General features: G+C 32.1%; 1 protein-coding gene across 1 annotated transcript; it reads right to left on the reverse strand.

Moving 5' to 3' along the window:
* Positions 1-117: 117 nt before the first annotated feature.
* On the reverse strand, positions 118-7,368 carry LOC143043656 (serine/threonine-protein kinase NIM1-like). Its single transcript, XM_076215859.1, has 2 exons — positions 6,941-7,368; positions 118-722 (listed from the first exon to the last, which is right to left on the reverse strand). Exons 1-2 carry the CDS (start codon positions 7,233-7,235, stop codon positions 718-720), a joined length of 300 nt encoding a protein of 99 aa, XP_076071974.1. The 5' UTR covers positions 7,236-7,368; the 3' UTR covers positions 118-717.
* Positions 7,369-15,438: the final 8,070 nt, after the last annotated feature.

The following is a 15,438-nucleotide window of genomic DNA, read 5'->3' on the forward strand; positions in this document are numbered from 1 at the left end:
TGGAGAGAAGCAGTAGTCTTTTGGACCTTTTGTAGTATAGATTTGACACGTAATATTTGCGTTCGAAGGGATTCGACGTCAATACCCAAATCTTTTTTTTCTCTTTTTGAAAGCTTCTTTCTTCAGTGTCTTCCAGGGCATGTTTACTGATTTCTCTATGATCCTCGAGTGCACACGAAGGACAAAAAACACTTTGACAATTTGCAGAATTACAGAAATATTTCAATTTCGCCCGGTCATGATTAGGAATCTGACAAATATCAAGATTGTCTTCTTTCTCCTGGAATGTCTCAGAATTGTTAACAATTAAGCTGTGCGATTTGTTTTCTGTTATGTGTTGTAGCCGACACATTTCACAAAAATCCATTTAACACTGTTGACATGCATGAGTAACATCCACAGAACGACCACATTCGCAGCATTTTTTGAAGGCATTACTATATGTGTGAGTCTGCAAAAATGACGTTAAATCCCTTCTCGTGTTATCCTTTGGAAAATCTATAGGACTCACCACCTTATGCACAGCGTTACAAGACGGACATATAAGTGTATCCTTTCTGCGACCTAGCCTTTTTAGACATTCTGAGCAAAACGAATGATGACACGGAAGCAGTCTTGGTTTACGTCCATCTTCATCAAACACTTCTGTACATATGCTGCATTCTAAATATCGACGTTCTAATTCAGTTATCAAGCTGACCATATTTTTATCAGCCATCATTCTGAACAAATTATATTCGTATAAGTTCTGAAATACCATAAACAAATATGAAGGTACTGTTGAGGTAGCACAATACAAAGATTTTATACCTCCAATTCCCCAGTTTCAAAATACTGTAACTTTCTTTATTATGCTTGAAAATTTATAAAAGTGATATCTATGGACAGCTAACAAATTAAAGCAATGCTAGAATTATAAAACAATTATGTAATCAATTATGATTTTAACTGTGTCTACAAAATTTTACAAGAAATTTCAACTGTCAATTGCAATTAGCTTCTTCGCGGATACCCCGAGAGGTGGATGTTTTAATATGTTGCTCCTAGAACCATTATCTACAAAAGTGCGTCTCAGATTTTGGATAGAATGTTTAGATTAAACTTTACACATAATCAAACATTATCTACATTTATGTGGTAAGGATGTTGACACTAATTACAGATTTATGAGAGAATGGAATACGATAGCAATAATTTGAGACACCTTATTGTAGCTCCTGCTGTGTTGATTAAGATTTTGTTAAAATTTCCAGTATAGTTATACAGATGATAGAGCTACATTCATTCAAGTGAACTGACCACGATTTTGCCATTATTTGCATACTAATTACATAATGATTGCATAGACAGAATATTGCATTATTTAAAGTTAAATCTTTTATCAATCTACATATATTTCTTTTATTAGTCTATATGCAGTATTAAGACAGTAACAGCATTTTAAAGGTTAGAGATAGGAAGTAAAAAATCTTTGTATTGTGCTTCCTTAAAATGTTAAAAAAAGTAGCACATGGAATACTTAAGGATTTACATATAAATATGTGGTGGTTAGATAGATATAGGAAGATGTGGTGTGAGTGCCAATGAGACAACTCTCCATCCAAATAACAATTTAAAAAAAAGGAAACCATTATAGGTTAATGTACGGCCTTCAACACGGAGCCGTGGCTCACACCGAACAACAAGCTATAAAGGGCCCCACAATTACTAATGTAAAACCATTCAAACGGGAAAACCAACGGTCTAATCTTTATATAAAAAAAAAGAGAAAAGAGAAACGAAAAACACGTATAAATTACATAAACAAACGACAACTACTGTACATCAGATTCCTGACTTAGGACAGGTGCAAACATTTGCAGCGGGATTAAACGTTTTAATGGATCCAAACCTTCTCCCTTTTTCTGAAACAATAGCATAACATCACAACATAGAAAAACACACGGTAAAATATTAATTGGCAGGCTTAACTCAATCAAAAAACGTAAATTAATACACTATGAACGAATAAATTTGAACTGAGATATCTGAATGCAAATGCACAGTTAATAAAATATTAGGGACAAACATTCAAGGCCGTCTATCTTAATTATCAAATCAAGTATCTAGACAGACGTTTAATTTTTAAGAATGTAACTCGAATTTCTCTAGTGTTATCTATAATTTTGCATCTAATCTTCAAAATGTTCAAACATTCTGGCAATACTGAGGAGTCTTTAGTTGTCGAAATAAACATCTAGTACAGTACACATGATACCACTGCTGTTAAAAATAGGGATAATAAAAAAAGTAAAAGATCTTAACAGTATCAATTTACTTTTAATAATCTTCTTGGTCAATAATGTAGGATAATCCTGTTTAAGTTCCTCGACTCTTTCCGTTGCGAGAGTAAACCCCTTACGTATGCGGTACATTCATTTGGATGTGAACAGGGCTGTTAAATTTGGAGCCTGATGTAGGGAGATTTCCACAGCTTGCATTGCATAATCCGTATTTTGGCATTATTTGTTAATTTGCTCACATCCTGAACATGCATGACATATGTGCCACAGGACGTCAAGTACACAATAAATCAATAAAAAATATTGGATGATTAGATGAGTGAAATATCCTATACACATCACCGTGATCGAAAAACAACATTCAATGTTCGGCAACATTATCTATACTTCTAAATTTAGCCGCATATTTCACCTTTTATCATTATAAAGAACTAAGTTTGATAAGCTCGTTGTTAACCAAAACATTCAACAAAATAAACGTAAATGAAAATCTGTACATGTGGGTGTATGAATAATGATATGTTTTTCATGACAATATTCAAAGAGGATTACTTTTCCTTTTTAAAACAAAAGATATTGAATTATCGTGGACAGTCTAACCAAGTACTCCTTACTTTAAGTATCCTTTTCTCTTCTTATCAAAGTAGCATACTCGCGAAATATACCAAACGGTTTAAAACCCATTAATAGCACATGACGTTTCCCATATCAAATGTGCATATATTATTATGCACACAAAATTACTTGCACCTCTTGAGGGTCAATATTTGATTTCAAATAATGGATGTTATATAACAACTGGAATATATATTTTCTCGTGATAAAGGCTTATTTCATGGTATAAACAGTTTATTATTGACTTGATAATCAGCAAAAATTATAAACAGGGACTTGAGAAATTGTACGTTAAGTGATTCTGATATGATTCCCCTAAATCGAGCAGAATAATATTTCAATAATGTAAATCTATAAGTTGTTTAGCACGTCCAATGAAGTAAAATGACACAGAAATCAACAACTATATAGGTCATCGTACGGCCTACAACAATGGGTGAAACTCATACTGCCAAGTTAGCTACAAAAGGCTCTTTTGTGACAAATGTAAAACAATTATTCGCCCATTGTTTGAATATGAAATAAACTTTAGGTACTCGGAAAACAGTTTGGGTGTTCGTATCAGCCGACAACACAGTCAACTAGTATGTGCTTGAAGTATGGCGTTAAGGACTGAAATCAGAAATTAATATATATTCAGGTCCACAGAGAGCCATATAGTAAACGGTCCTATCATTACCACATCTCAGCTTAAGGCTTTTGAAAATATCATTGTAAATTAATTTGCTGCAAATTCATGTTTAGCCTTCTTCTTTCTCTTCAAATTGTCTATCATACAACATCTGTTTAATTTCATATATCTTATTCATAATTTCATTTAAGCTGATACTTTGATTTTCATTGTATTAACATTAACATGGTTACACCGCCGACCTTAATAAAGCTATATGTCAACGTGGAACGAAAGTGTAGTGTCGAACTTCGGATGGTTGGATAATTTTTTAGCCTTTTTCAATGCAAAGGGAAATATGGCCTATAATGATACAAATCAAACTATGACAATTTCATTTTTTTTTCATTGTGAATCAAAAACTGTCATATGTATAAGGTTTAAGTCTTCTAATTTTGTCGTAAGCCATAATATGAACGAAAACATTTCGTGTTATAAGAAAAGACATAAATTTGCAATTGAAAAATTTAGTTGTTGAATTGACTAATTGTAACTGCTAGGGAGATTTACGTGCACATTTATTTTTATCATAAATATTTTGATTAAAGTTACTTATAGTTCTCAAGAGGGTTTTTCGATATATATTTCCAAATAGATCTAGCACAGTATGATTCCACTATGTTTGCCTAACCGACGCCGTTGTAACGAAATGTTATGTTACATTCTGCACACACAGATTTAGTATTTCTCAAGTACACTTCTCAATATCTTCTTGTCCCAAATGAAGTGATGTCAACAGATAAGAATTATTTGGCCTCTATATTCGACGCAATAAAAGTCACGATAATCAGTTAAATATATATACCACCTGCAGATAACATTGTGTGCATACATAACTGTCACTTTGGATTCATTACCTTAACGAACTCGCTGTATCCTCAAAAAATATTTGACTGTTTCAAGAAGCAAAACAAAAACCACTAAAGATAAAATTGGCTTCAAAGTAACAACACTTGGTCAGCATCTCATTAGGAACATTCATGCTATGTTTGGTTTCATTCCATTCAGTGGTTCTCTAAAAGAGGACATTTGTATGTATTTCCAATAGACTCCTTATCATAATTATTAGAATTCACATTATTTACTAAAACTGTCAAAATTGCAGTCTATCTTGATTATTGAACATTTTGGTCACATATCAAAAATTATACCATAAAAGTTGTTTTCAAACACATGTATGAATGTTTGATTACACAAATTTATGTAAAAAAAAAATAGGCCTGTAAAAAAATTATATCTTGAACATATTTGTATTTGATTTTAGACTTTCAATTGTTTTGACTTCGATAAATACTAAAAGGGAAACATTTATTCTTGATGATTAAATATTAAATGATAGATACAGTAATAATCTTTTTGATGAATACAGAGTTCCAAAAAAATGGGGGGAGGGTAGAGTAAAGAATAAAGAGAAATTTTCCAATACACATAAACATAAACCTTTATTTATTCTGTCACAAATATGTACTACTTTAAATTAATAATTAACCAAATCATAATTTACAAACTATAACAAGATAGCATGAAAACTATGGCCATATTAAAACTAGAGGCTCTAAAGAGCCTGTGTCGCTCACCTTGGTCTATGTGAATATTAAACAATGGACACAGATGGATTCATGACAAAATTGTGTTTTGGTGATGGTGATGTGTTTGTAGATCTTACTTTACTAAACATTCTTGCTGCTTACAATTATCTCTATCTATAACAGTACTTTCTGTGGAAAATGTTATTGAAAATCTTCAAATTTTAAGAAAATTGTTAAAAATGGACTATGAAGGGCAATAACTCCTTAGGGGGTCAATTGACTATTTTGGTCAGACTGACTTATTTTTAGTTCTTACTTTGCTGTACATTATTGCTGTTTACAGTTTATCTCTATCTATAATAATATTCAAGATAATAACAAAAAAACAGCAAAATTTCCTCAAAATTACCAATTCAGGGGCAGCAACCTAACAACCGATTATCCGATTCATCTGAAAATTCCAGGGCAGATAGATCGTGACCTGATCAACAATTTTACTTCCTGTCAGATTTGTTCTTAATGCTTTGGTTTTTGAGTTATAAGCCAAAAACTGCATTTTACCCCCATGTTATATTTTTAGCCATCTTGGTTTGTTGGCCGAGTTACTGGACACATTTTTTTTAACTAAATACCCCAAAAATGATTGTGGCCAAGTTTAGATTAATTTAACCCAGTAGTTTCAGAGGAAAAGATTTTTTGTAAAAGATAACTAAGATTTACGAAAAATGGTTAAAAATTGACTATAAAGGACAATAACTCCTAAAGTGGTCAACTGACCATTTTGGTCATGTTGACTTATTTGTAGATTTTACTTTGCTGAACATTATTGCTGTTTACAGTTTATCTCTATCTATAATAATATTCAAGATAATAACCAAAAACAGCAAAATTTCCTTAAAATTACCATTTCAGGGGCAGCAACCCAACAACGGAATGTCCGATTCATCTGAAAATTTCAGGGCAGATAGATTTTGACCTGATGAACAATTTTACCCCCCATGTCAGATTTGCTCTAAATGCTTTGGTTTTTGAGTTATAAGCCAAAAACTGCATTTGACCCCTATGTTCTATTTTTAGCCATGGCGGCCAGCTTGGTTGGTTGGCCGGGTCACCGGACACATTTTTTAAACTAGATACCCCAATAATGATTATGGCCAAGTTTGGTTAAATTTGGCCCAGTAGTTTCAGAGGAGAAGACTTTTCTAAAAGATTACTAAGATTTACGAAAAATGGTTAAAAATTGACTATAAAGGGCAATAACTCCTAAAGTGTTCAACTGACCATTTTGGTCAAGTTGACTTATTTGTAGATTTTACTTTGCTGAACATTATTGCTGTTTACAGTTTATCTCTATCTATAATAATATTCAAGATAATAACCAAAAACAGCAAAATTTCCTTAAAATTACCATTTTAGGGGCAGCAACCCAACAACGAAATGTCCGATTCATCTGAAAATTTCAGGGCAGATAGATCTTGACCTGATGAACAATATTACTCCTGTCAGATTTGCTCTAAATGCTTTGGTTTTTGAGTTATAAGCCAAAAACTGCATTTTACCCCTATGTTCTATTTTTAGCCATGGCGGCCATCTTGGTTGGTTGGTCGGGTCACCGGACACATTTTTTAAACTAGATACCCCAATGATGATTGTGGCCAAGTTTGGTTAAATTTGGCCCAGTAGTTTCAGAGGAGAAAATTTTTGTAAAAGTTAACGCAGGACGACGACGACAGACGACGACGGACGCCGGACGCCAAGTGATGAGAAAAGCTCACTTGGCCTATCGGCCAGGTGAGCTAAAAACTGATATCATGATTTTTTTCCTTCTCAAACATTTAAATTACCTTTGACTAGTGCATGGATTCCCATTTTGACTTGAGAAGAGTTCCCACTCCCTAATTCTCCACGAATTCTGTAAAACCCAATCCTTTTTCCTAAAGTTATTTCTTTCAAGCATCTTTGATCATTTGTTAAATCGAATGAAAGGCGTTCGTAAGGAGTAGATTTTCTCTGTTTAGGTTGTTCCTCCTCGGAAGTCTGAGGTTCTTTTGGCTCTTCTTCTGGGTTTGCAGCTTCTCCATTTAACATCTCAGACTGATTATTGTTAGAAACTTCTTTCATCATATGAGTTTCCACCATATCACCAGTTTAATATTTATCATGTTGATAGATTCTATGTCAGTTCCATTGCCAGATAAATGTTCATCACTATTTACTGTGCATCAATTGATCAATTAACACATGCGATCACCTGTCTAAAACACCTGTCACAACAATCTGAAATGGATACAACTGAAATTAACAATCTATAAAGTGCTAGGTCCTGACATTACTGTATACTGCCTGGTGAAATCCTCCTGAGGAAGTTAAGCTCAAATCTATAGTTAATGAGAAAGAAAACTAGTTGCTTTTAAGTCCTTAATCAATAATATCATGGTATAGGTAATTATGATTAAGATGACAGAAAGTGACGTATATATAAAGTGAGAATGAGCATAGTAAGGGAACATATATTTATTCTAGTGAGCTTCCTCCAGGCATGCTTGGAGGATGCTCCGAGCATTTTAGAGAAGCTAATATCGTTAATAAACCATTACACTCCCATTAACGTCAATCAAATAGAAGAGTTTATAGTTAAGAGCTTGTATGAGTTTTTTGTGAGCCTTTTGTTCGCCTGTAATAATAAAGTTTTACTATGTTGCCCTCGAAAATTAGTTAATTGACACAAAAATAGATACATTAAAACTTGAGGTTAAACAGTTTAGGGACATTTCATCAACATGAGATGAAAAAGCTCTAATTTAACTAAAACATATTGATATAAAGTCGATAAAAATTAAACAACAGTGGTTTCAAATAAATTCGATTACATCCAAACAGTAACAAGTCACCTTAACAGTTATAATTACATGAAAATAAATGTTAACGTTGTTGTCAAATCTATAAAAGATATTGTTGAAAACTATACAGGAAAAAAGAAGCAGATTCATAAACTTATACTTTTTTTAAGAATGATAACAAATCAAAACATGGACACATATTATACCTTCTTCTGAAAATTCATCAAATCAATCTAGAAATAATTAATGAGGCATTTCGAACTGGTCAAATAGGTAGCAACATAAACATTTCTTACTGACCAATCATCCATAAGTGTAACGTATTGAAAGATTACTGGATCTAATTCTAAAACCATTATTGAAGAGTCATCACTTTTACAATCAAGATACGAAAGACTTCATTTATAAAATAGAGTCACACAAGGTCAAGAAAGAATGCATTTTTTGCCTTTGATGTAACGTCAATGTACACAAATATGAAGATTGATAACTAAGAAGAAACAGTTATCAATGCATTTTCATCAGTTGACAAACAAGAATATGCTTTAAAAATTTCAAACAAACAGAATAAACGGCATTTGTAAAGTTAAGTCACAATGAACTCGAATGAAACTGACAGTTATACAAACAAATTATTGGAGCACCTTTTGGTGGTATATTTTCTCCGACATGCAGATTTACATCTGTCTGTCCTATTAAAAATATCTTAGATAAGTTCCAATGGATAGAAAACATCAAATTGTACTGTCAATACCAAAACGACAATTTTTTTTTATATTTGATTGAACATCAAGTATGTTATTATTATTGAATCTTTCACCTTTGTACACTTCGGTAAATAAATAGGTCATACTAAATCTAGACACCTCAAATGTGATTTTAAGCAGAGGGCCAATGTTGTTCGCTGTATTAAAATAATCTGCAGCCTGTTTTAATGTGCCTTTGAAGAACATAAAACTGTCGTCTTTGTATTGGCAGTGCAATTTAATGTTTTCTATCAATTGGAACTTAATATCTAAGATATTTTTAATAGACCAGACAGATGTAAATCATATACCACCAATAGGCGCTCGTATTATTTGTTTGTAAAAATAAAATTGAGAAAGGAAATGGGGAATGTGTCAAAGCGACAACAACCCGACCATAGAGCAGACAACAGCCATGTCCATTTAATTCAAGTTCAATGTTTCTTAACTTAACAAATGCCGTTTATTCTGTTTGTTTGAAATTTTTAAAATATATTCTTGTTTGTCAAATGATGAAAATGCATTGATAACTGTTGCATAATAGACAATAAGAATGCATTCTTCATGTACCTTCTGCGACTCTATTTTATAAATGAAGTCTTTGGTATCTTGAATGTAAAAGTGATTACTCTTCAATAAAGGTTGTAGAATTAGATCCAGTAATCTTTCAATGCGTCTCGTGGTAGAGTTACACTTATGGATGATTGGTCGGTAAGAAATGTTTATGTTGCTAACTATTTGACCAGGTTGAAATGCCTCATTAATTATTTCTAAATTGATTTTTATGAATTTTCGGAAGAAGGTACATGTGTCTATGTTTTGATTCGTTATCATTCTTCAAAAAATTATAAGTTTGTGAATCTATTTCTTTTTTCCTGTATAGTTTTTCAACAATATCTTTTATAGATTTGACAACAACGTTAATATTTATTTTCAAGTAATGATAACTGTTAAGGTGACTTGTTTGTGGTTTGATGTAATCGATTTTTTACAACCACTGTTGTGTTATTTTGATCGGCTTTATATAAATATGCTTTAGTCATATTAGAACTTTTCGTTCTCATGTTGATGAAATGTCCCTAAACTGTTTAACCTCAAGTTTTGATTTATCTATTTTTGTGTCAATTAACTAATTTTCGAGGGCAACATAGTAAAACTTTATTAATACAGGCGAACAAAAGGCTCACAAAAAGCTCATACAAGCTCTTAACTATTACTTTTATATTTGATTGACATTAATGGGAATGTAATGGTGTATTAACGATATTAGCTTCTCTAAAATGCTCGGAGCATCCTCCAAGCATGCCTGGAGGAAGCTCACTAGAATAAATATATGTTCCCTAATGCTCTCACAACAAACAATAGGGTAGGGCAACAATTAAAGTGGAAATTCCTAAGGCGTCAGAACAAACCAATAATAGGATTTGTAAACTCAAATTTTATAGATTGCTTGTTTATCAATCTTGCTTTTTACAGCCTCTCCCAATCTATCATAGTAAATTTCAAAACTACTACCTTCAAAACATTTAAAGTTTATAAAAGTCATCATTAATGGTAAATAACTATAAATTTACATTGTAAAATTGTCGACTATTTTGATTCAATTTCCAGTAGACATATTGCCAATTTTTCTGATCTACTTAAAAAATGTTAAAAACAAAAATGCTTAAACATGGTTAGAATTGCCATTCATGTTCATCAACCTCAGGCCTTGTGGTTATAAAACTTTCGAGTCAGTTTTTGTACTTGTACTCTAAAATCAACCAATCAAAATGTTGGATTTCATGTTTCAAGCATGATTTTTGTGCTCCAAGCACTGAGCAAAGTTTTATGACTTCAACCCCTGGAGTCAATTTAAGGTTTCAGTCATATCAGAATTTTTGTTGAGGCAGAACTGTTCACAATTTCTGTATCATAGTACAGATGCTATATAATTGTTTTCAGAGCCAAATTTTTTAGAACAACCACTCACAAGAGTCAATCAATGGTTTTAGTCCCATCAGCATCTTTGCTTTTTATGTTATATTCAGAAAATAATCAAATAACATTTAATAAGGGCAATAACTCCTATAAGGAATCAATACAATGGTATCAGTCAGCAGCATAGATATTGTAGTGCTCATATTTTTGCTCTTTTTATATGTTACAAGATTTAAAAGTAAAAGTGGTCATTCAAGGGCAATAACTCTGAAAGGAGTCATTTGATATCACTATCAAGTGAATGTAGGTAAATTTTGATATTCTGAACATTGTACATCATTCAACATTTCTCTTGTCTACAATCATTGTTTGGATATTCAACAAAAAAAATGTAATTTACCCTTTAAATCAGCTGCTTCAAATCATAGAGGTCATGTTGTTATGATAACTGTCTCATTATTAAAAGTTATAAGGTAGATCTGCCTATGACAGGATAAGTTTGGTTTCCATTTACTTCAAACTTTTACATAGGGAAAGATTTTCATTTTTTTTTACAGTGGATGATTTAGGACAAATGCCAAGTGATGGCAATTAAAAGCTAATGCTGGCCCATAATGAGCTATAAAGGACTTCATAGACCAAATACGCCTTCGTTTATTTTTCTTCAAGAAGTTTTGATACTAAGCCAAGTATATTAATAAATTCTTTTTTTAAATATTATTCAAATCATTAATGCAATACCATAATCTGTTTCTAGGCACAAAACCCATTTTTATATGATAAACTCTGGTAATCATTGTACAAACATTAAACACTCAGAGAAACTTCAGTCAACACTATTTTCTAGATAATTAAATTTCACTTTTTCACAGGAAATATAATATAAATCTTCTCTTAGCATTCAGAAAATAAGATATAAACCAAAGTTATTTCCAAAAATAAATGATTTATCTTTTTATTTCCTAAATACAGCAGTGGCATGGGAACGACAACAAATGGTACAAGATTAAAGAAAAAAATCAGCATTGGCAAATATATAACTAGAGGCTCTAAAGAGCCTGTGTCGCTCACCTTGGTCTATGTGACTATTAAACAAAAGAAGCAGATGGATTCATGACAAAATTGTATTTTGGTGATGTTGGTGTGTTTGTACATCTTACTTTACTGAACATCCTTGCTGCTTACAATTATCTCTATCTATAATGAACTTGGCCCAGTAGTTTCAGTGGAAAATGTTAGTAAAAATTTACAAATTTTATAAAAATTGTTGAAAATTGACTATAAAGGACAATAACTCCTTAGGGGGTCAATTGACCATTTCGGTCATGTTGACTTATTTGTAAATCTTACTTTGCTGAACATTATTGCTGTTTACAGTTTATCTCTATCTATAATAATATTCAAGACAATAAGCAAAAACAGCAAAATTTCCTTAAAATTACCAATTCAGGGGCAGCAACCCAACAACGGGTTGTCCGATTCATCTGAAAATTTCTGGGCAGATAGATCTTGACCTGATAAACAATTTTACCCCATGTCAGATTTGCTCTAAACGCTTTGGTTTTTGAGTTATAAGCCAAAAACTGCATTTTACCCCTATGTTCTATTTTTAGCCATGGCGGCCATCTTGGTTGGATGGGCGGGTCATCGAACACATTTTTGAAACTAGATACCCCAAAGATGATTGTAGATAAGTTTGGATTAATTTGGCCCAGTAGTTTTAGAGGAGAAGATTTTTGTAAAAGATTACTAAGATTTACGAAAAATGGTTAAAAATTGACTATAAAGGGCAATAACTCCTAAAGGGGTCAACTGACCATTTCGGTCATGTTGACTTATTTGTAAATCTTACTTTGCTGAACATAATGGCTGTTTACAGTTTATCTCTATCTATAATAATATACAAGATAATAACCAAAAACAGCAAAATTTCCTTAAAATTACTAATTCAGGGGCAGCAACCCAACAACAGGTTGTCAGATTCATCTGAAAATTTCAGGGTAGATAGATCTTCACCTGATAAACAATTTTACCAAATGTCAGATTTGCTCTAAATGCTTTGGTTTTTAAGTTATAAGCAAAAAACTGCATTTTACCCTTATGTTCTATTTTTAGCCGTGGCGGCCATCTTGGTTGGTTGGCCGGGTCACCGGACACATTTTTTAAACTAGATACCCCAAAGATAATTGTGGCCAAGTTTGGATAAATTTGGCCCAGTAGTTTCAGAGGAGAAGATTTTTGTAAAAGATTACTAAGATTTACGAAAAATGGTTAAAAATTGACTATAAAGGGCAATAACTCCTATATGGGTCAACTGACCATTTCGGTCATGTTGACTTATTTGTAAATCTTACTTTGCTGAACATTATTGCTGTTTACAGTTTATCTCTATCTATAATAATATTCAAGATAATAACCATATAACGGCAAAATTTCCTTAAAATTGCCAATTCAGGGGCAGCAACCCAACAACGGGTTGTCCGATTCGTCTGAAAATTTCAGGGCAGATAGATCTTGACTTAATAAACAATTTAACCCCATGTCAGATTTGCTCTAAATGCTTCGGTTGTAGAGTTATAAGCCAAAAACTGCATTTGACCCCTATGTTCTATTTTTAGCCATGGCGGCCATCTTGGTTGGTTGGCCGGGTAACCGAACACATTTTTTAAACTAGATACCCCAATGATTATTGTGACCAAGTTTGGTTAAATTTGGCCCAGTAGTTTCAGAGGAGAAGCTTTTTGTAAAAGTTAACGACGACGGACAACGGACGACGGACGACGGACGACGCCGGACGACGACGGACGCCGGACGCCAAGTGATGAGAAAAGCTCACTTGGCCCTTCGGGCCAGGTGAGCTAAAAAAGCTTGAAACTAATGCTATTGTCCAGATAAGCTGAACAATTGTTTTTAAATTCTTTGGTATTTTCTAGATGTAAAAAACATGACTTAACACCAACAAATTAATATATAAAACATTGTCATGTAAACAATTTACAATGTCTAATTGATATTTTCAAATAAAATAAGGGAAAATCTTAATACATAAAAATGAATCCAATTCACATCATTGTATTGTTCATAAAAATGTCATCAAAACAGCAACTTACACACATAGACATGAATGTTCACATACTGTATCTGCAATACATAAAAAGAGATTGTTAAAAATCCTTTAAAATGTAGTTGTGTCCAATAATTATAAATTTCATTACGTAAAGAATTTTTTACAAGGCACCATACAATTCATCTTCAAAATACTAAAATCATTAAATTTAACACAAGTTATGTTAAATAAATGGCTGTACAGTAAACTAGTTTATATTTGCAGAGTTTAAGTTTCGTTCCTGAGGTTTTATTTTTACCTTCTGTAGTTGTGCTAAATACTACTTTTCCTTTAAACTATCAATGTTGTGTGTTGAAGTTTTGTTCGATTCTCGAAAAAAAAAAATATACCGGCAAAAATGAGTCACTTCACAGAGTAAACAAGATATTAATTAGACATAGACTCAACTCAGTGACACATGAAACACTGAGGCATAAAAGTAATCTATCGGTACAAACTAAATTACAACTGTGTCAAGAAAATGTATACATCAATGCAAATACATCATTATTCTGTTTGAGGTAAAACTATATCAAAAGATAATTTAGTATTGAAAGACATAACAGAACAGCACCTGTTTAATCTCATTCTTAAAAACTAGTATACTGACACTTCTTTTCATTCGTTTAATTTTTTTTACAAATATTTATAGCATAGATTGTAATACAATGGACATAATTGCAAGGTTATTTATTTTGATTTCAGAAAAGGCTACAAATAAACAATGGTTTTCAAATTTAAATGTGAGGTTATATTTTTTTGAAGTCATATCATCTCAAATTTTGCCACTAAAAAAAGCCATCGCAAAATGTGTGCCAAGTTTATAGTAACTTGTCTACACAAAAACTCTCTTCAAAAGTACAGATTTCAAATTATAGCTTAACCATTTAAGTATATGTTTTATCACAAATGTAAGTTTGCTGGTTTTCGAGATGATTTGGTTAAATGTTGATTAGTTTTATTAACTGAGACTAGACAGACACGTTTCACAGTCATCCCTTCAACAATGTTTCAATACTTGACTTGTGATGATAATTGTGATCATATTTAGTATAAACAATGGCAATAATGTCTTCGCCTTGCAATCATTCATCCAAAATGCTTTTGTGTTCAGGATAATTATTCAAATATTATAAGATAAGATGGGAATTTGTTTACCTTGATTTTTTTTCTACCATTGATATGAAAAAAGGAGATGAGAGAAGGGTGTTGATTCAATTATCTTCATGTGTACCAATTAACGAGGATTCAGAAAAACTTGCAATTCTGTGGATAATTGATTTTGCAGTTAATTGAAAATGCCAAATTATGTCATATTTGGAAAATGATGCTGAGTCTTATGTAAACGAAACGCATAATTAAGTTGGCGTATTAAATTATAATCCTGGTACCTTTGATAACTATGCTCACTAGAAATAGAGAAAGTGATAAATATATAAATGTAATGACTAGATATGCATATCCCGATACACCATCTTAACAATCTCTCTGTTTATACAGGTGCCATCACTCATTACTTTAGGATAAAACAGAGTTGAAGTTGAAGCAGATTTACGAAACACTTAAATACTTTATTATGATAATTTCAATTTTTCAAGAAAGTATGTACAGATTCATAATATGTCCTTACTCGATAAGCCATTCATTTGGATTTCTTGAGAATATATGCAAGCAAAATGTAAAGTAAATGAATCACTTGCAAACAAATAACACGACCTCGTTGAATCCGT

Source organism: Mytilus galloprovincialis, chromosome 8, assembly GCF_965363235.1.
Source record: "Mytilus galloprovincialis chromosome 8, xbMytGall1.hap1.1, whole genome shotgun sequence".
Classification (NCBI taxonomy): domain Eukaryota; kingdom Metazoa; phylum Mollusca; class Bivalvia; order Mytilida; family Mytilidae; genus Mytilus; species Mytilus galloprovincialis.

What these genes read in the sequence shown, in the direction of transcription:
- LOC143043656 (XM_076215859.1), bottom strand. Translation starts at nt 7,235, where the DNA reads ATGGTGGAAACTCATATGATGAAAGAAGTTTCTAACAATAATCAGTCT.